This window comes from Salvelinus alpinus, chromosome 21 (genome assembly GCF_045679555.1).
Source record: "Salvelinus alpinus chromosome 21, SLU_Salpinus.1, whole genome shotgun sequence".
Taxonomy (NCBI): Eukaryota; Metazoa; Chordata; class Actinopteri; order Salmoniformes; family Salmonidae; genus Salvelinus; species Salvelinus alpinus.
Window position 1 is genome coordinate 5517089 of NC_092106.1, and position 21060 is coordinate 5538148.

At 45.9% G+C, this 21060-nt stretch overlaps 1 protein-coding gene across 1 annotated transcript; it reads right to left on the reverse strand.

The window, feature by feature from the left end:
* Window positions 1-1501: 1501 nt before the first annotated feature.
* On the reverse strand, window positions 1502-20162 carry nherf4a (NHERF family PDZ scaffold protein 4a). The gene is made up of 11 exons (XM_071356636.1): window positions 19961-20162; window positions 18543-18725; window positions 18333-18394; window positions 17947-18158; window positions 17427-17631; window positions 3882-4018; window positions 3515-3722; window positions 3008-3204; window positions 2519-2737; window positions 2018-2242; window positions 1502-1908 (listed from the first exon to the last, which is right to left on the reverse strand). Exons 2-11 carry the CDS (start codon window positions 18554-18556, stop codon window positions 1876-1878), a joined length of 1512 nt encoding a protein of 503 aa, XP_071212737.1. The 5' UTR covers window positions 18557-18725; window positions 19961-20162; the 3' UTR covers window positions 1502-1875.
* Window positions 20163-21060: the final 898 nt, after the last annotated feature.

Sequence of the window (21060 nt, forward strand, 5' to 3'; positions counted from 1 at the left end):
CCTCCTACATACTGCTGCAACATTACCATAAACCTGGCACCTGAAACAACATAGTGGATTTGGAACAAAAGCTCTCACGGGATAACCTATATAGCGCAGCATGACTTTATCCGGCAAACACTCGGCATCAGAACTCAGAAGGACTGACAGGGTTTCCTCAGTCGCACCAAACGGCGTGTGCATCACAGACACCAGGGATCCCCAACTTCAATTGATCCCCCTTAACACTCAAACCCCACCCCAGTTATCACTCCTTTCAATGGCGCTGGAGAGCAAAGCAGGACACCACTTTCCTCTCGAAAAGCGCAGCGCCCTTTCCCTCTTAGCAGCAGACACACAAAAAATCAACACATGTCCACCTCTGGATACTTTGACCTAATTGACAGAAGCCAACTCCTTCTTCACCCAGACTGATACCACAAACGCGTAGGCCAAAGGCATGGATCCACTTTCTCCACTAATCGTACTCCCACTGTGCTAGAGTCAACTTGGACATTTTCTCGGAAGCCTTCACCTCACCTGATGACGAAGGTTCTTTCTCCTCACTTTTGTCAGGATCAATTTCAAGTTCACTATCCATCGACTGCTCAGGGTCTTCAGGCGCATAACATGCATTTTTCTGTCCTGTACTTGAACCAAAGGAGAAAGTACTCTGTATTTTGCAGTCGGTTTGGGTTTGTACCTTGCGCCCTTCTTTCTGTCTCGTTTCTTCTCGCCATCCACCCTCTTCCTCGCCCGGTCCTCCGACATGTCTTCCATCTCCTTGTGAGACTTCAGGAAACTCACTATCAAGCTTCCTGCTGCTGTCATGCTCCCTTAAGAAACCCGCCCACGTTCGCATACGCCGAGTCATCCACCACGAAGCTATTGCACTATCCAGGGGTTTATTTCAATAGTCTAAATAGGTTTCCTCTCCGCGTATCCTTGTCTGGACTGATAAAGTAGGCCTCGACTAAATCTAGGATAAACTAAACCTCAGATCATTGCAGCAGAAATTAGAAATAGTGACGATGAGGAAATGGCAGGCTGGTGAGCTTGAATAGCACTCAATGCATGAGTGCGACCTTAGTGATTGCATGACCTCGTCAAGAGGTTAAGACCTCTATTGGTGTAATGGTAAAGATGTCAAAGGAATCCATGTTAGGAATTTGCTTTTATATGAAATTCTGCAAAGGCTAAAGTAGGTCTTGCGCGTGCACTGTAGATACTCACTGAATCTCCTTCCACCTTTACCCATCAGAATTCAGCTTGTAATGGACGTTTTATCATGTGTTTGATGACACAGACAAGGATCAACACAGTACAAGTACAACAATGTAAATACTCAAAATAAACAAGATATCATTTTATACTATACTTGCATAGCTATATACTGTAGATTTGAACTAGTTTTATGCAATTGTATGGCTCGTCAAGTGCTTAGTGATAGATCTTTAAACTTTGTGCACCTCCTTGAATCATCGCATACAATACCGATCATAGATTCTCAACTGAGCCTCACTGATGTTTTTCCCATTTTATTTTGTTTATCCTGATTTCACCTTGGAATAAACCTAAACTTCATTATCCCATCATATACACATGAGATATTAATAATTGAAACCGTGTGGAATCTACTCTGCAAATCCTCCTTTGCAAGAAGCAGGTCATAGCATAGCTCTATCGGCACAGTCCTGACAAAGAGGACATGTGAGATTGGGAGATGTGGAGCGAAGGGATTAAATCCTCTGTTTCAGATGGAAGCAGACTCCCCATGGCAGTGCCCCCAATGACTGCAGCTGTTTGTTGTTGATGCTGTGCCAGTGCCAGATCCTTTGTTAGGTGAGATGCCTAATGTTGTCTTTATAACGACTTGGATCACTTCTCGGCATTCCATCACAAGAAAGCCTCATTCGTTTTCTCTGAAACCTGCAACGTATTAGATTAATAAGTATTATTTATCTCAATCTGTAGTATTAATATTTGTATCTGTGTGTGTGGGTGTGTGAGTGCATGTGGGTGTGTGAGTGTTCCTCACCTGAGTGCTGTGGAGTATGACCCCAGGAGTGATTGGAAGCCCACTATGTTTGAGTCTCTCATACCCTGACCTCTCCACAACCAGTAATTTCAAAGACGACTCGCTCTTCTTTATCAGCATCACAACGTCCTCGAAGTACTCATTCTCGACATTCTGGCCATTCACCTCCACAACCACATCCCCTTCCCACAGTCCGGCCCTATGTCCTGAGCCCTTTACCACCACCTGGAGGACAAAAGAAAACTGTAACCGTGCCACTCATTTCTCATAGAACCATCTCAACACCTGCCCTCATTATAGCGATGCATGTGGAAAACCACACAGCAGATCAATATCGGGAACTTTTGATTGGTGATAGCTGTTACTCATTAGCACAACTTTGATTGGGGATGTTTCAAATGGCCTATTTATGTCAGGAAACATAATGATTGAGATTACAACAAATAAATGAGCGAGAGATCGATGATAAGGGTGTTATGGTGTTGATGTTCGAAGGAATACCTGGCCTATGAAAGTCCCTGGCTCATGTTGAACACAGCCCAGATTAAACCCGAAGCCTGATTCTTCTCTCTCGAGGACACAGAGTCTTGGACAAGGAAGTGAGCCATGCTCGTTTTTACTCAGCCCGTCCTGAATCTCAGTGCAAGGGGACTGTGTCTTCCTCATCCTCTCTCCTTCTGGCAGACTGTCCTCATGGAATAGCAGGGGAGATAGACCCAACTGCGGTGGGGAACAGAATAGACTGTTTTTGACTGGGAAGGTATTTTTAGTTGACATAATTCTTAGACAGTCTTGTATTTGGTGTCAGCATTGATCTCAGCAACATCTTAACATAATCATCATCTTACTGTCATTTCCTCGTGAGGTTCAATAAAATAAAATCCAGGAGAACTCAGAGGATCCTACTGACTACAGTATCAGTATTCTAACACCAGAACTTGCATAACTCCTCATTTCCAAACTGCACATGACCTCCGTCCGCTTACACACCTGTGTGTAGAAGTCTCTTCCGTGTATGGGCATGGTGGTGAGGCTAACCTGGTTGCCACTCTTCCTTACTGTCCTGACAATATCCTCATGCTCCATAGACTCTGAAGGCTGCCCATTGACCGCCAGCAGCAAGTCTCCATCCTGCATACCAGCCTCTTCTGCTGGACTCCCCACATCCACCTCACGGAGTAGGTTAGCTGGACCCAACAACAAACAATTCGGCTCAGCCAGCAGGTATAATTTTTATTACTTGTTATAAGCATGTACGAGTCTTTCTAATGTCCTATTACAAGGTTTGTAATGTGTATAGTATGTCTTTCTATGCAGCACATTTTCTACGGACTTAAAATGACTGTTATTTAGTTAGGATCATTAAGAGATGATAATAAGATATTATAATAAGGTGGTCATAGTAGGTGCTTGTAACATGGTCATGCATGCTTATACAAACGAAAGTTTCTATCAAAAAAAGTGTATTGTTAGATGATGTGTGTGCATCATTCTCACCAATACGCCTCCCTGAAGTCAACCTCTCTTGTCGTAATAAGAAGCCGTATCCATCTGACCCCTGGACCAGATGCATCGTTGTGGGTCTGTGTGGCAGGTTGTGAGAGCCGGCCATGATAGGCAAGATGGGCAGTTTCCGTCGGATGTAGCTCGCTTCACTTTCTCTGTCGATGACTAGGACGGTCACATGGACGCTACATTTCTTCACCTGAGCAGTACACAGAGATAAACTTGAGGGAGAAGTGAGGAACATGCTTGCACGTGCACACACACAGACATACTAAGACACATACAGAGACACACACACATCTGCCATGTGGGTTTGTTTACCAAGAGCAGTTCTGAGAAGGAGGGTCTGTATGCTTACCATTCTACTGATAGCTGAATGGGTGAGCGTTGATGCCATGGCACCGTTGATCCACACCAGTCTATCTCCGCTACGCACCCCTGCCCTCTTTGCAGGACCCTCACTTACTGTGCTCAACATGTATTGACCCTTCTGACCTGGAGAGATAAAAACAGACACAAACAAACATCTCCACAGAGATCCTCTCTTCGGCAATATTTGTCACATACGCCGAATACAACAGAGGTGTAGACTCTACCGTGAAATGCTTACTTACGAGCTCTTTACCAACAAAGCAGAGTTAAAAAGTATGTAAAATAACAATAACGAGGCTATGTACAAGGTACCGAGTCAATGTGCAGGGATACGAGGTAGTTGAGGTAATTATGTTCGTGTAGGTAGGGGTAAAAGTGACTGGGCAATCCGGATAGATAATAAACAAAGTAAAAGCAGCATATGTGAAAAGTGTGAAAGTGTGTCTCTGTGCGTGTACAGTATGTGTGTGGCGTCAATATGCATGTGTGTGTTCGCGTATGTACAGTGCCTTCGGAAAGTATTCAGACCCCTTGACCTTTCCACATTTTGTTAGGTTCCAGCCTTATTCTATAATGGATTAAATAGTTGTTCCCTCATCAATCTACACACAATACCCCATGATGACAAAGCAAAAACAGGTTTAGACATTTTTGCTAATTTAATACAAATAAAAACAGAAATATTACATTTACATAAGTATTCAGACTCTTCACTCAGTATTTTGTTGAAGTACCTTTGGCAGCTATTACAGCCTCGAGTCTTCTTGGGTATGACGTTACAAGCTTGGCACACCTGTATTTGGAGAGTTTCTCCCATTCTTCTCTGCAGATCATCTCAAGCTCTGTCAGGTTGGATGGGGAGCGTTGCTGCACAGCTATTTTCAGGTCTCTCCAGAGATGTTCGATCGGGTTCCAGTCCGGGCTCTGGCTGGGCCACTCAATGACATTCAGAGACATGTCCCAAAGCCACTCCTGCGTTGTCTTGGCTGTGTGCTTAGGGTCGTTGAACTGTTGGAAGGTGAACCGTCGCCCAGTCTGAGGTCCTGAGCACTCTGGAGCAGGTTTTCATCAAGGATCTCTCTGTACTTTGCTCCGTTCATCTTTGCCTCGATCCTGAAAAGTTTCCCAGTCCCTGCCGCTGAAAAACATCCCCACATCATGTTCTGCCACCACCATCCTTCACCGTAGGGATAGTCTAAGGTTTCCTCCAGATGTGAGACTTGGCATTCAGGAAAAATAATTCAATCTTGGTTTCATCAGACCAGACAATCTTGTTTCTCATGGTCTGAGAGTCTTTAGGTGCCTTTTGGCAAATTCCAAGCGGGCTGTCATGTGCCTTTTACTGAGGAGTGGCTTCCGTCTGGCCACTCTACCATAAAGACTTGATTGGTGGAGTGCTGCAGAGATGGTTGTCCTTCTGGAAGGTTCTCCCATCTCCACAGAGGAATTCTAGAGCTCTGTCAGAGTGGCCATCGGGTCCTCGGTCACCTCCCTGACCAAGGCCCTTCTCCCCCGATTGCTCAGTTTTGCCGGGTGGCCAGCTCAAGGAAGAGTCTTTGTGGTTCCAAACTTCTTCCATTTAAGAATGATGGAGGCCACTGTGTTCTTCGGGACCTTCAATGCTGCATAAATGTTTTGGTACCCTTCCCCAGATTTGTGCCTCGCAACAATTCTGTCTCTATCACGTTTTAGGGAAGACCCAGATGCAGACAGTGTCGAAGTAACAAAAGTTTATTACTAGAACAGGGGGCAGGTAAAACGACAGGTCAAGGGCAGGCAGATGTCAGTAAACCAGATCAGAGTCCAAAAGGTACAGAATGGCAGGCAGTCTCAGGGTCAGGGCAGGCAGAGGTCAATAATCCAGTGTGATGTGACAAGGTACAGAACGGCAGGCAGGCTCAGGTTCAGGGCAGGCAGAACAGGAGACTGTGAAACATGGGTTTGATTCTAGACACATGAAAAGTGGGTTGTATACGGAGGGTACGGGGCAACAGAAGACGAACAGCAGAGGGGCTAATGACCTTGTAGATGGGGAAAGGGCCGATGGACTTGTTTACGTGCTGCTGTGCGGTTTGCAGAGGGGCTAATGACCTTGTAGATGGGGAAAGGGCCGATGGACTTGTTTACGTGCTGCTGTGCGGTTTGTTGTTACTTTGTTGCTGACGTTACTTTGCTACCTGACAACTTTACGTTTTTTACGTTCGAATTTTTAATAACCATTTTATATATATTTTTTCCCCCTCGCTCTACTTTTTCACCTCGGACGCTTTATCTGGACATGGTTCTACAGGACCTCCACCAGCCGAAGCTAAGTAGTAACATTAACATTATGCCATCTAATTGCAGTCGCTGTACTCATAATATACAGGAGAACTCTCACCTTATGGTGAGGATAGCGATGTTGCAAGCCCAGCTTCAGATGCAATCGTTAGGCAAGGGCAATTTAAGTGAAGGAAAGGATGAAACAGCATCTATTTAACCAATAAGTACAGATAGTAGTATAAATCCCTTCGCAAAGTCCACGCAGCCGGACAATTTTCTCTTGGCTTCTAGAAGGAAACGCTGTCGGAATGCTCAACCGGTGTCGCTCATTCAGCCGACAGAAACATTTAACCGGTTCTTCCCATTAAGCAACGAGTCGGAGTCGGAGGCCGAGCCTTCTCTGGTCTCTCCTCCACCTGTTACGTGGTCTGAGCCGCCGAAGCCTCCCACAATTAGCTCTGACAAATTGAAAACCCTAGTCATTGGCGACTCCATTACCTGCAATATTAGACTTAAAAAGAATCATCCAGCGATCATACATTGTTTACCAGGGGGCAGGGCTACTGAAGTAAAGGCTAATCTGAAAATGGTGCTGGCTAAGGCTAAAACTGGCGAGGGTATAGGATTAATGTTATCCACGTCAGCACCAACGATGTTAGGATGAAACAGTCAGAGATCACCAAGTGCAACATAACTCCAGCGTTTAAATCAGCTAGAAAGATGTGTCGGCATTGAATAATTGTCTCTGGCCCCATCCCAGTTAGGGGGAGTGATGAGCTCTACAACAGTCTCACAACTATATATTTGGTTGAAAACTGTTTTCTGCCCCTCCAAAAGATAGAATTTGTGGATAATTGGCCCTTTTTCTGGGACAAACAGGACCAAGCCTGGCCTGCTGAGGAGTGACGGACTCCATCCTAGCTGGAGAGGTGCCCTCATCTTATCTATCAACATAGACAGGGCCCTAACTCCTCTAGCTCCACAATGAGATAGGGCGCAGGCCAGGCAGCAGGCTGTTAACCTGCCAGCTTAGTAGAGTCTGCCACTAGCACAGTCAGTGTAGTCAGCTGAGCTATCCCCATTGAGGCCGTATCTGTGCCTCGATCTAGATCGTGCAAAACTTACCATGGCTGTGTTCGCCTTAGTAATCTCACTGGAATAAAGACCTCCTCCATTCCTGTCATTATTGAAAGAGATTGTGAGATTTCACATCTCAAAATTGGGCTACTTAATGTAAGTAAGGCAGTTAGTCTTTTTTTACCCCCTTTTCTCCCCAATTTTCATGGTATCCAATTGTTAGTAATTACTATCTTGTCTCATCGCTACAACTCCCGTACAGGCTTGGGAGAGACGAAGGTCGAAAGCCATGCGTCCCCCGAAACACAACCCAACCAAGGTTGTGTTTCTTAACTGCTTCTTAACACAGCGCCCCTCCAACCCGGAAGCCAGGCGCACCAATGTGTCGGAGGAAACACCGTGCACCTGGCTACCTTGGTTAGCGCACACTGCGCCCGGCCCGCCACAGGAGTCGCTGGTGCGCGATGAGACAAGGATATCCCTACCGGCCAAACCCTCCCTAACCCGGACGACGCTAGGCCAATTGTGCGTCGCCCCACGGACCTCCCGGCTGCGACAGAGCCTGGGTGCGAACCCAGAGTCTCTGGTGGTGCAGCTAGCGCTGCGATGCAGTGCCCTAGACGACTGCGCCACCCGGGAGGACTCAAGGCAGTTATAGTCAATGAACTGATCACAACCTTGATGTGATTGGCCTGACTGAAACATGGCTTAAGCCTGAAGAATATACTATGTTAAATGAGGCCTCTCCTCCTGGTTACACTAGTGACTATATACCCGCACATCCTGCAAAGGCGGAGGTGTTGCTAACATTTACGACAGTAAATTTCAATTTACAAAAAAAACAAAATGCATTTTTGTCTTTTGAGCTTCTAGTCATGAAATCTATGCAGCCTACTCAATCACTTTTTATAGCTACTGTTTACAGGCCTCCTGGGTCGTATACAGTGTTCCTTACTGAGTTCCCTGAATTCCTATCAGACCTTGTAGTCATGGCAGATAATATTCAAATTTTGTGACTTTAATATTCACATGGAAAAGTCCACAGACCCACTCCAAAAGGCTTTCGGAGCCATCATCCAGTCAGTGGGTTTTGTTTAACATGTCTCTGGACCTACTCACTGCCACAGTCATACTCTGGACCAAATTTTGTCCCGTGGAATAAATATTGTGGATCTTAATGTTTTTCCTCGTAATCCTGGTATATCGGACCACCATTTTATTATGTTTGCAATCACAACAAATAATCTGCTTAGAACTCAACTAAGGATCATCAAAAGCCGTGCGATAAATTCTCGGACAACTCAAAGATTCATGGATGCCCTTACAGACTCTCTCCACCTACCCAAGGACGTCAGAGTACAAAAATCGGTTAACCACCTAACTGAGGAACTAAATTTAACCTTGCTTAATATCCTAGATGCAGTCGCAGCCCTAAAAAAAAAATTGTCATGAGAAACTAGCTCCCTGGTATACAGAAAATACCAGAGCCCTGAAGCAAGCTTCCAGAAAATTGGAATGGAAATGGTGCTACCCAACTTGAAGTCTTCCGACTAGCTTGGAAAGACAGTACTGTGCGATATCGAAGAGCCCGCACTGCTGCTCGATCATCCTGTTTATCCAACTTAATTGAGGAGAATAAGAATAAGCCAACATTTATTTTTGATAGTGTAGCAAAGCTAACTAAAAAGCAGCATTCCCCAAGAGAGGATGGCTTTCACTTCGGCAGTGATAAATTCATGAACTTCTTTCACGAAAAGATCATGATCATTAGAAAGCAAATTATGGACTTCTCTTTAAATCTGCGTATTTCTCCAAAGCTCAGTTGTCCTGAGTCTGCACAACACTGCCAAGACCTACGATCAAGGGAGACACTCAAGTTTTTGTAATCCTATATCTCCTGAGACATTCATGAAAATAGTAATGGTCTCTAAACCTTCAAGCTGTTGCGCAGCAACTCACTGCCTTCCTGAAGACAAACAATGTATACGAAATGCCTCAGTCTGGTTTTAGACCCCATCATAGCACTGAGGTGGTGGTAAATGACCTTTAATTGGCGTCAGACCAAGGCTCTGCGTCTGTCCTCGTTCTCCTAGACCTTAGTGCTGCTTTTGACACCATCGATTTGGAGAGATTGGAAACCCAAATTGGTCTACACCGACAAGTTCTGGCCTGGTTTAGATCTTATCTGTCTGAAAGATATCAATTTGTCTCTGTGGATGGTTTGTCCTCTGACAAATCAACTGTAAGTTTCAGTGTTCCTCAAGGTTCTGTTTTAGGACCACTATTGTTTTCACTATATATTTTACCTCTTGGTGATGTCATTCAGAAACATAATGTTAACTTTCACTGCTATGCGGACGATACACAGCTGTATATTTCGATGAAACATGGTGAAGCCCCAAAATTGCCCTCCCTGGAAGCCTGTGTTACAGACATAAGGAAGTGGATGGCAGCAAATGATTTACTTTTAAACTCGGACAAAACAGAGATGCTAGTTCTAGGTCCCAAGAAACAAAGAGATCTTCTGATCTGACAATTAATCTGATGATTGTACAGTCGTCTCAAATAAAACTGTGTAGAACCTCAGCGTTACTCTGGACCCTGATCTCTCTTTTGACGAACATATCAAGACTATTTCAAGGACAGCTTTTTTCCATCTATGTAACATATATATGTAACATATCAGAAACATTTTGTCCAAAAATAATGCAGAAATGTTAATCCATGCTTTTGTCACTTCTACATTAGACTACTGCAATGCTCTACTTTCCGGCTACCCGGATAAAGCACTAAATAAACTTCAGTTAGTGCTAAACACAGCTGATAGAATCTTGACTAGAACCAAAAAATGTGATCATATTACTCCAGTGCTAGCCTCTCTACGCTGGCTTCCTGTTAAGACTAGGGCTGATTTCAAGGTTTTACTGCTAACCTACAAAGCATTACATGGGCTTGCGCCTACCTATCCCTCCGATTTGGTCCTGCCGTGCATACCTACACGTAGGCTACGGTCACAAGACGCAGAACTCCTTATTGTCCCTAGAATTTCTAAGCAAACAGCTGGAGGCAGTTTACATTTTTATGGAATGATCTGCCTATCCTTGTGAGAGGACGCAGACTCTGTCTCGACCTTTAAGTCTTTATTGAAGACTCATCTCTCAAATCAAATCAAATTTTATTTGTCATATACACATGGTTAGCAGATGTTAATGCGAGTGTAACGAAATGCTTGTGCTTCTAGTTCCGACAATGCAGTAATAACCAACGAGTAATCTAACCTAACAATTCCACAACTACTACCTTATACACACAAGTGTAAAGGGATAAAGAATATGTACATAAAGTGCATGGCCACGCAGTCGTGGGTGAACAGGAAGTACAGGAGAGGGCTCAGAACGCACCCTTGTGGGGCCCCAGTGTTGAGGATCAGCGGGGTGGAGATGTTGTTACCTACCCTCACCACCTGGGGGCGGCCCGCCAGGAAGTCCAGTACCCAGTTGCACAGGGCGGGGTCGAGACCCAGGGTCTCGAGCTTGATGACGAGTTTGGAGGGTACTATGGTATTAAATGCTGAGCTGTAGTCGATGAACAGCATTCTCACACAGGTATTCCTCTTGTCCAGATGGGTTAGGGCAGTGTGCAGTGTGGTTGCGATTGCGTCGTCTGTGGAACTATTGGGGCGGTAAGAAAATTGAAGTGGGTCTAGGGTGTCAGGTAGGGTGGAGGTGATATGGTCCTTGACTAGTCTCTCAAAGCACTTCAAGATTACGGAAGCGGTAGCGGGCCGTGTCAGTGGCACTGTATTGTCCTCAAAGTGAGCAAAGAAGTTATTTAGTCTGTCTGGGAGCAAGACATCCTGGTCCGCGACGGGGCTGGTTTTCTTTTTGTAATCCGTGATTGACTGTAGACCCTGCCACATACCTCTTGTGTCTGAGCAGTTGAATTGCGACTCTACTTTGTCTCTATACTGACGCTTAGCTTGTTTGATTGCCTTGCGGAGGGAATAGCTACACTGTTTGTATTCGGTCATGTTTCCGGTCACCTTGCCCTGGTTAAAAGCAGTGGTTCGCGCTCTCAGTTTTGCACGAATGCTGCCATCAATCCACGGTTTCTGGTTTGGGAATGTTTTAATAGTTGTTGTGGGTACGACATTACCGATGCACTTTCTAATGAACTCGCTCACCGAATCAGCGTATTCGTCAATGTTGTTGTTGGACGCAATGCGGAACATATCCCAATCCACGTGATCGAAGCAGTCTTGAAGCGTGGAATCAGATTGGTCGGACCAGCGTTGAACAGACCTGAGCGCGGGAGCTTCTTGTTTTAGTTTCTGTCTGTAGGCTGGAAGCAACAAAATGGAGTTGTGGTCAGCTTTTCTTAAAGGAGGGCGGGGGAGGGCCTTATATGCGTTGCGGAAGTTAGAATAACAATGATCCAGGGTTTTACCAGCCCTGGTTGCGCAATCGATATGCTGATAGAATTTAGGGAGTCTTGTTTTCAGATTAGCCTTGTTAAAATCCCCAGCTACAATGAATGCAGCCTCAGGATATGTGGTTTCCAGTTTACATAGAGTCAAATAAAGTTCGTTCAGGGCCATCGATGTGTCTGCTTGGGGGGGAATATATACGGCTGAGATTATAATCGAAGAGAATTCCCTTGGTAGATAATGCGGTCGACATTTGATTGTGAGGAATTCTAAGTCAGGTGAGCAGAAGGACTTGAGTTCCTGTATGTTGTTATGATCACACCACGTCTCGTTAATCATAAGGCATACCCCCCCCCCCCCCCCGCCCCTCTTCTTACCAGAAAGATGCTTGTTTCTGTCGGCACGATGCGTGAAGAAACAGCTGGCAGCACCGACTCCGATAGCGTCTCTCGAGTGAGCCATGTTTCCGTGAAGCAAAGAACGTTACAGTCTCTGATGTCTCTCTGGAAGGCAACCCTTGCTCGGATTTCATCAACCTTGTTGTCAAGAGACTGGACATTGGCGAGTAGTATGCTAGGGAGTGGTGCGCGATGTGCCCGTCTCCGGAGCCTGACCAGAAGACCGCTCCGTTTGCCCCTTTTACGGCGACGTTGTTTAGGTTCGCCGGCTGGGATCAGATCCATTGTCCTGGGTGAAAGGCAAAACACAGGATCCGCTTCGGGAAAGTCATATTCCTGGTCGTAATGATGGTGAGTTGACGTTGCTCTTATATTCAGTAGTTCCTCCCGACTGTATGTAATAAAATCTAAGATTACCTGGGGTACCAATGTAAGAAATAACATGTAAAAAAACAAAATACTGCATAGTTTCCTAGGAACGCGAAGCGAGGCAGCCGTCTCTGTTGGCACCGGAAGTAGTACTGAATTTTCTCTTCAGTAGGTCCTATGATTGAGAGGCCCAGGGGGTGTGAAGGTGAGCGGAAAGGCACTGGAGCGACGAACCGCCCTTGCTGTCTCTGCCTGGCCGGTTCCCCTCCCTCCACCGGGATTCTCTGGCTCTAACCCTATTACGGGGGCTGAGTCACTGGCTTACTGGTGCTCTTCCATGCCGTACCTAGGGGGGGTGCATCACTTGAGTGGGTTGAGTCACTGACGTGTCTTCCTGCCCGGATTGGCGCCCACTCGGGTTCGTGCCGTGGCGGAGATCTTCGTGGGCTATACTCAGCCTTGTTTCAGGGTAGTAAGTTGGTGGTTGAAGATATCCCTCTGTGGTGTGGGGGCTGTGCTTTGTCCAAAGTGGGTGGGGTTATATCCTGCCTGGGTGGCCCTGTCTGGGGGTATCGTCAGATGGGGCCACAGTGTCTCCCGACCCCTCTTGTCTCAGCCTCCAGTATTTATGCTGCAGTAGTTTGTGTCGGCGGGCTAGGGTCAGTCTGTTATATCTGGAGTATTTCTCCTGTCTTATCCGATGTCCTGTGTGAATTTAAGCATGCTCCCTCTAATTCTCTCCCTCTGTACACTCCCTCCAGTGATGATGTAACCCAGGAAGGAGATATGGAGCGATGGAATTTTCAATTCTCTGCTTTCACAAAAAGCTGGTTCTCCAGGAGGCGTTGGAGAACCTGTCAGACGTGGAGCACATGTTCTCGGCGGGAGAAGACGAGGAAGTCGAGGTAGACGAAAACGAACTGGATCAACATGTTGCGGAGAACATCCTTAACCAGAGCCTGGAACACAGCTGGGGCGTTGGTAAGGCCAAAATGCATGACCAGATACTCATAGTGACCACTGGTTGTGTTGAAGGCAGTCTTCCACTCACCCCCTTCCCGTATCCGCATCAGGTGGTAGGTGTTCCATAGGTCCAGCTTGGAGAACACGGGGGCCCTGGAGAGGCTTTGAAAGCCGAGGAGATGAGTGGTAGCAGGTAGCGGTTCTTCACTGTGATGTCGTTGAGGCCCCGGTAGTCGATGCACAGGCGCAGGGTTTTGTCCTTCTCCACAAAGAAGAACCCTGCGACGGTGGGGGAGGCAAAAGGACAGATGAACCCTGCAGCTAGGGAATCCTCAATGTATGTCTCCATAGCCTTGGTCTCTGTCCCCGGGGCGGAGTGGTTCCTGGGAAAAGGTCAATCCCGCATTCATAGGGTCGGTGCGGCGGAAGAAAAATGGCCGGGCCTTACTGAACACGGAGAGGTCGAAGAGGTCAGGAACAACTTCCAAGCCCCCAGAAAGACGTCCCGGGGCAGGCTGCGCTGACTTCAGGCATTGAGCATGGCACCAGCAGTCCAGTCAATGATGGGATTGTGTCACTGGAGCCAAGAGAATCCCAATACCACAGGAACCTGAGGAGACTTAACCTCACTGGTGTAGGGGGCAGTATTTTCACGTCCGGATTAAAAGCGTGCCCAGAGTAAACTGCCTGCTACTCAGGCCCAGAGGCTAGGATATGCATATTATTAGTAGATTTGGATAGAAAACACTCTGACGTTTCTAAAACTGTTTGAATGATGTCTGTGAGTATAACAGAACTCATATGGCGGGCGAAAACCTGAGAAAAATCCAACAGGGAAGTGGGAAATCTGAGGTCTGTAGTTTTTCAAGTGAATGCCTATCCAATATACTGTGTCTATGGGGTCAGATTCCACTTCCTAAGGCTTCCACTAGATGGCAACAGTCTTTAGAACGTTGTTTTAGGCTTCTACTGTGAAGGGGGAGAGGATAAGAGCTGTTTGAATCAGGGGTCAAGCTGAAAGCCTTTAGTTTAGTCACGCGAGTTCCGTTCCTTTTCATTTCTAAAGACAAAGGAATTGTCCGGTTGGAATATTATTGAAGATTTATGATAAAAACATTCTAAAGATTGATTACATACATCGTTTGACATGTTTCTACGAACTGTAATGGAAAGTTTTTTGACTTTTCGTCTGGACTTAGTGCCCGCGTCTTGTGCATTTGAATTACTGGACTAAACGCGTGAACAAAAAGGAGGTATTTGGACATAAAGATGAACTTTATCGAACAAAACAAACATTTGTTGTCTAACATGGAGACCTGGGAGTGCCATCAGATGAAGATCATCAAAGGTAAGTGATTAATTTTACGTTATTTCTGACTTTTGTGACACCTCTCTTGGTTGGAAAATGGCTGTATGGTTTTCTGTGGCTAGGCGCTGATCTAACCTAATCGCACGGTGTGCTTTTGCCGTAAAGCCTTTTTTAAATCTGACACAGTGGTTGGATTTACAAGAAGTTTATCTTTAAAATGGTGTATAATACTTGTATGTTTGAGGAATTGTAATTATGGGATTTCTGTTGTTTTGAATTTGGCGCCCAGCAATTTCACTGGCTGTTGTCGAGGTGGGACGCTACACCAGAGAGGTTAATAAGCAGGAATTGGATCATCTCGCTGTGGTTCCCTGACACACCTAGGTTGATGGGGGTGGTATTGTGGGTAACCCGGCCTATAGAGCGCCCGGCCACTGCTCTAACGTCCATGGGAATGGAGAGGGGCTGCAGAAAAATGGCATGAAAAGGTGGTGCGAGTACAGGGAGAGGAAAAGTTATCCGTATGGCCCACCAGAGTACTCGTTCCTACCGGTGAGCTTGGTCTTTTAGTGGACAGGTGGAGACAAAATTACCAGTAGTCCCGCAATACAGGCAAATCTTAGTGTGAAGCCTGTATAGCTGTTCGGCTGGAGACAAGTTGCATTGGCTTGGGAAGAGGTGAATCGGCAGACTTCGGAGACTCTCGGGGGAACTCAGGTAGCCTTGGGTTCTCTCGGTAACGGAGGCGACGGGGACCTCCGGGATGCCTCGGAGGCGAGGTGGAATCTCCTCTCTTCTCCTTCATTCATTCCCGTAGTCGCCCATCGATCCGAATAGTCAAGATCCGTTGGTAGTTCCCTGGCTGCAAGCGCGTCCTTTACTTCCTCCGAAACTCTGTGCGGGAACATGTCGAACAGTGCTTCCAGGTTCTGGCACTCTCAGCTGCCAACGTGCAGAAATCCACCGCATAGTCTGCCACCACACTGCGGGAGTCCGAAGCTGGAGTAACTTCCAGGCAGCCTCTCTCCCGGACAATGGAGCATCGAAACTTTCTTTACCTCCGCCACGAACTCCTCCAGACTGAAGCATACGGCCAACTGTTGTTCCCATACTGCCGTTGGCCAGGCGAGAGCCCTCGCAGACATTAGCATGACGAGGTACGCTATCCTAGAGCGGTCCGAGGGGAAGGAGGAGGGCTGCAATTTGATGATAAGGGAACACTGAGCGAGAAATGCCCGACACGTACTCGACTCTCCATCGAAGCATTCCGGGGGAGGTAAGCAGATTTCCCAGTAAACCGGGGTGGTCCGGGGAGGCGTTGCTGGTAACAGCCAGGTTACTGAGGGGCTGGGAGGTTAACGTCATGGTAGGCTGCCTAACAGACAATCCGTGGAATTGCTCCAGCAATGTGTTCAACGCTCGGTCATGGCGTTCGGCCAAGGTCTGGAACCCTTCCATAAGACCACAAAGCAACTCCTCGTGCCTTCCAATGGTGGCTCCTTGGGGGGAGATGGTGTTGCGGAACTGGTCCGAGTCTGCTGGGTCAGTCATGGCCAGTTCCTACTATCACGTTTTAGGGAAAACCCAGATGCAGACAGTGTCGAAGTAACAAAAGTTTATTACTAGAACAGGGGGCAGGCAAAACAACAGGTCAAAGGCAGGCAAAGGTCGGTAATCCAGATCAGAGTCCCCTAAAGTACAGAAAGGCAGGCAGTCTCAGGGTTAGGGCAGGCAGAGGTCAATAATCCAGTGTGATGTGACAAGGTACAGAATGGCAGGCAGGCTTAGGGTCAGGGCAGGCAGAATGATCAAAACTGGGAAAAATAGAAACAGACAGGAGCAAGGGGGACAACGCTGGTACGTTTGACGAACAAAACGAACTGGCAACAGAGAACACAGGTATAAATACACTGGGGATAATGGGGAAGATGGGCGACACCTGTAGGGGGGTGGAGACAAGCACAATGACAGGTGAAATAGATCAGGGTGTGGCAGCCTCAGAGCTCTACGGACAATTCCGACCTCATGGTTTTGTTTTTGCTCTGACATGCACTGTCAACTGTGGTAAATGGTGATGTGTCACATCACCTAAGACAGGGTCTCTGGTGATGTGACACATGTGTGGGGCCTTATATAGACAGGTGTGTGCCTTTCCAAATGATGTCCAATCAATAGAATTTACCACAGGTGGACTCCAATCTAGTAGAATAGGAGAACCCTTTTTGGTTCCAGGTAGAACCCTTTACACAGAAGGTTCTACATGGAACCCAAAAGAGTTCTACCTGGAACAAAAAAGGGTTCCCACCTGGAACCAAAAAGGGTTCTCCTATGGGGATAGCCGAAGAACCCTTTTGGAACCCTATTTTCTAAGAGCGAAGTCAAGATGCTCTCAATGGTGCAGCTCAGGGCCCATGCCAAATATTTTCAGTCTCATAATCATACTATGCAGGCCTTAAAATTTACATTAACTCTGCACAATATTTTGATATTGAAAAGATGAGAAAGATGCCAGAGTTTGATTGAGTAGCAAACATCTCATCATCTCTCGGCCGTCTCTCGACTAACCCTAAATCAACCTAGGTTGATAACCTGGGTTCAATTCCACAGTCCGCCATTTCTCAAATTTGACTCCACGCTTTTCTGTCTTCCCGTCTCCCCCGTTCTCCTTCCTACTGTTTAGCAAATCATCTGCCAAAAAAGATTACGGAATGAATAACTCATAACTACCTTCAATGGGGATGATGCTGATTCCCAGACCTAAGACAGGGTCTCTGGTGATGTGACACAGCCTGGGCCGGGAACACGTCTCCCCTCGGTAAGCCCTGGTCAGAGCCTGGAGGTCCAGTCCCTGGGCCAGCGCCTCATTATACTCCTCCCCCTTCAGAACCAGCAGGAACAGCTGCAGTCCACACGCCTGGATCTTCTGCACCACCTGTAAATCAGAGAAGAACATGCTGCAGCTAAGAAACAAAGACTCTGTTTAGACCAAGTAGGTAAGCCTTGTCCGAGCCAGAATGGCTCATAGGGCAGGAGCCTGTTTATGTAGTGTGTGGCAGCTTTATGTGCAGAGGACACTGTCGGAGACATTATAAGAGAAGAGGTTCTCTCAGATCTCTTAAAGTCTGGTTCTGACCCACATGTGATGAAGCAGACCCACATGACATACAGAACTCACATCTGTGTGCCAAAGCTTTAAGAAACGTGTACACAATGATTCCACTGGCATAACGGTACGTCTGGTTCTCACCCTGGGGAACTCCATGTTGTCGACAAAGTCCTCGTTGACCTCCAGTACACGGTCCCCGTCCATGAGCCCACTGAGCGCTGCAGGACTCCACGGATCCACCTGGCGGACAACATAGCCCCGGCAGCTCCTCTCCATACGCAGATGGAAGCCAAAACTCTGGCCCTCTTTGCACTTTATCTGGCACAGGCGGGGTACCGGACTGGGGTCTGGCTCTGGAGGGCAAGACAAAACACTGCCATTGACATAGCATGGGCATTGTGTGTGGATACCTAAAGAAGTCAGGCTTATCTTGATTACTATGATTGATGAACTACTGCTAGTCAGACCATCTTCCATGCGTTGGGAAATGATGGATGATTTTGGATGTGTTCGTTTTCAAACCTTACCAGGGTCGTCTGAGATGACCAAGGCTGGATTGTCGATCCCCTCTTTCGGATTGAAGGTGAATCTTTGAGTAAGGAAAATAAAAAGGTTTTAACATGAATTGGCTTTAAGGATGTGTGTTAAGGACATATTCGGTAATGTCCTATTTTGTATTATGACAATTGTCTCTAGTCCAATTCATAGCCATCAAAAAAAAAAAAAAAAAAACGTACCTTGGAAATTCCATTGCATCCTCAAGACCTAGAATGACAGAAAAAAGAAAAATCCCTCAAGTTTGTTTTCTCCGCAGTAATGATTCCAGGAATGACCTTCTCCCTGTGGCTGTGTGTCCTTGGTCCAAACATCCAGTTTACTCATCTCCAACTGAAATCCAGTGCCTTCAGAAAGTATTCAGCCTGTAACACAACAAAATGTGGAATAAGTCAAGGGGTATGAATACTTTCTGAAGGCACTGTATGTTCCCCAGGCCATGTCCGGACACAATCAAAGGTGATCATTAGCTCAAAGATATACCGTCTCTCCAGCGTCCAGCCCTTCTATGTTTCTATGTCGAGCTGTACAGTAAATGTCCTTACAGATTACTTTGATGAATGAATCGTAGTGAGAGAAAAACTTGTGACCCGTGTCGCAGCATAGCATTTGAGAGGCACAGTCAAGTCATTCATTACTTATTACTGTAACGTCATTCTAAGGTTTGGCTTCGTCTTTCATCATGAATATCCTAACCTGGCCTAATGACTAACATTAGGATGAGGAGGACACTCACACGCCCCAGCATGCCAGTCCTTATACAAGCATTTCTCATTTGTATACAGAATTCATCCCTTCCCCTCCTGCTCGACTGTTGCGCGCGCACACACACACACACACACACACAGACACAGACACAGACACAGACACACACACAGACACACACACACACACAGACAGAGAGACGACAGACAGAGAGAGACGACACACACCCACATTCAACCTCTTGGCAAGGAGAGATCTGTGCAGGCTGTCAGGTTGTTAGTGGTGATATCTGCAGTGTCATGTTCCCAGCTATCTGCTGACTGTCATTATTCTAGCTGTGGCGGGACCGGACAGCTTTCATCACAGGGCTTTTTATTAAAGGAATGCTACCTTTTTTCATTCTCTATTATAGGTAGACCTAGAAAGGACTGCCCATGTTGTATGTTGACTATCAACATGTTTATTTTGGATTCAGCAGTCAATGTAGGCTAGCATATTCATGTGTGCTGAGGGGGTAGCAGTTAACAATTCATTATTCATCCAAAAAAACACAAAATGTACAATACAGTTTTGATTTTAGAATCAAACTTGTTACTTCGTAGCACTGTCACACAGCACAGAAGGCTACCTTTAATCACCAATGATTAAAACACACTTTAAAACACACTCACAAGGCTATTGTAATGTAAAATGCTATTCGAATATACAAATCTCATATTGTGTACTCGTTCGATTTCTAATGCAAGACCAGCCTTGGGAAACGGAGAAGCATGTCTGTGTCTTGACATAGAAAACAATGGAGACTGGTCTTTAGAAAGGCCTTGCGCCAAAACTTGTACATTGAACATTATATCCTCTTGTCCTTGTGTCTAGACCTAGAAAAACAGACTCTTACCTGTGGTGTACCTCATGGCTGCTGTCTGTCCTTGTGTCTGGACGTCCTCCTGGCTGCCCGACGTTGTGTGGAGGTGCAAGGTGCACAGCAGATTGGGACGTTAAGATTCCTCTGTTATGTCAGCATTTGAGACGGTAACTCCTTCTTCCTCCACCATAACACTAGGCCTCCTAGGCTTAATGTTTAGCTAACCTGTGACCAGACCTGGTAACCCATCACAACACTAAACACTCCCCAGGTTTCTTAGATAAGTGCTATCATAAAATGGTTTACGAGCTTAAACAACTTTAAGCTGATACCAACAATTTGACAATATTGACTACACTGTTAAAGCCACTGGGGGTCATGAGTGCTACACTGCAGGTGAAAGAATGGTTCAAAACGTTGGTGGTTGATTAGTGGCACAATGAGACTAAAACAGCAATGAGCCTATCTGGAAATTATATGAGGATCTAGGTTAGCCCTCTTGTTTCAATGTGTTGGTGCGGGGACCTTGAGTAGATCATTGTCCATTCTAAACCTGATGTAATTAATTTCAAAATAGACATACTGTAATGACATTGATTTGGACTTTGAAGTTCATGGGTGATCTTCAATTAAATTTAATAAAAGTGCACATTACTTCTCTATATTGTGGCAAGAGCAAAAAAGTAATCCTATTGGTCAATAAACTATGATTATTTATTTTTTTGTAAGCAAAGGAGGTTTGATGATGCAGCACAGCACAGCCTGCACTGAATACATTACATGCAACACTTAATGTATTTTCAAGCATCAATCCATGTTGCTCCATTTTATCAATTGATTGTTCCTAATTAAAACAGCGAAACACGAATTAATGAGCACAAACACAACACATTTCCTTTCAAACCTACTTGAATATCTCTTAAACACCAACAGACATACTTAAGCAAAAAAACTGGGAGAAAATACAAAATACTACAAATTTGGAACACAGAGTACACAAGGAGGCCCAAAACAAATATATCTACTTGCATAATTGGGTATGACACCTTCCTACTTAGGCTTGAAAAGGACACTTTGTTTCACACCATTAATATATGTTATTCAATCAATTTAGCATAGATTTGGCTGTTCCA

Excerpts from the sequence above, each read along its gene's own strand:
- nherf4a (XM_071356636.1), bottom strand. Across the intron at positions 4,019-17,426 it reads CAGCATCATCCCCATTGAAG|GTCAGAAGGGTCAATACATG; the intron begins GTAGTTATGAGT and ends TTATCTCTCCAG. Across the intron at positions 3,205-3,514 it reads GACTTCAGGGAGGCGTATTG|CTAACCTACTCCGTGAGGTG; the intron begins GTGAGAATGATG and ends TGTTGGGTCCAG.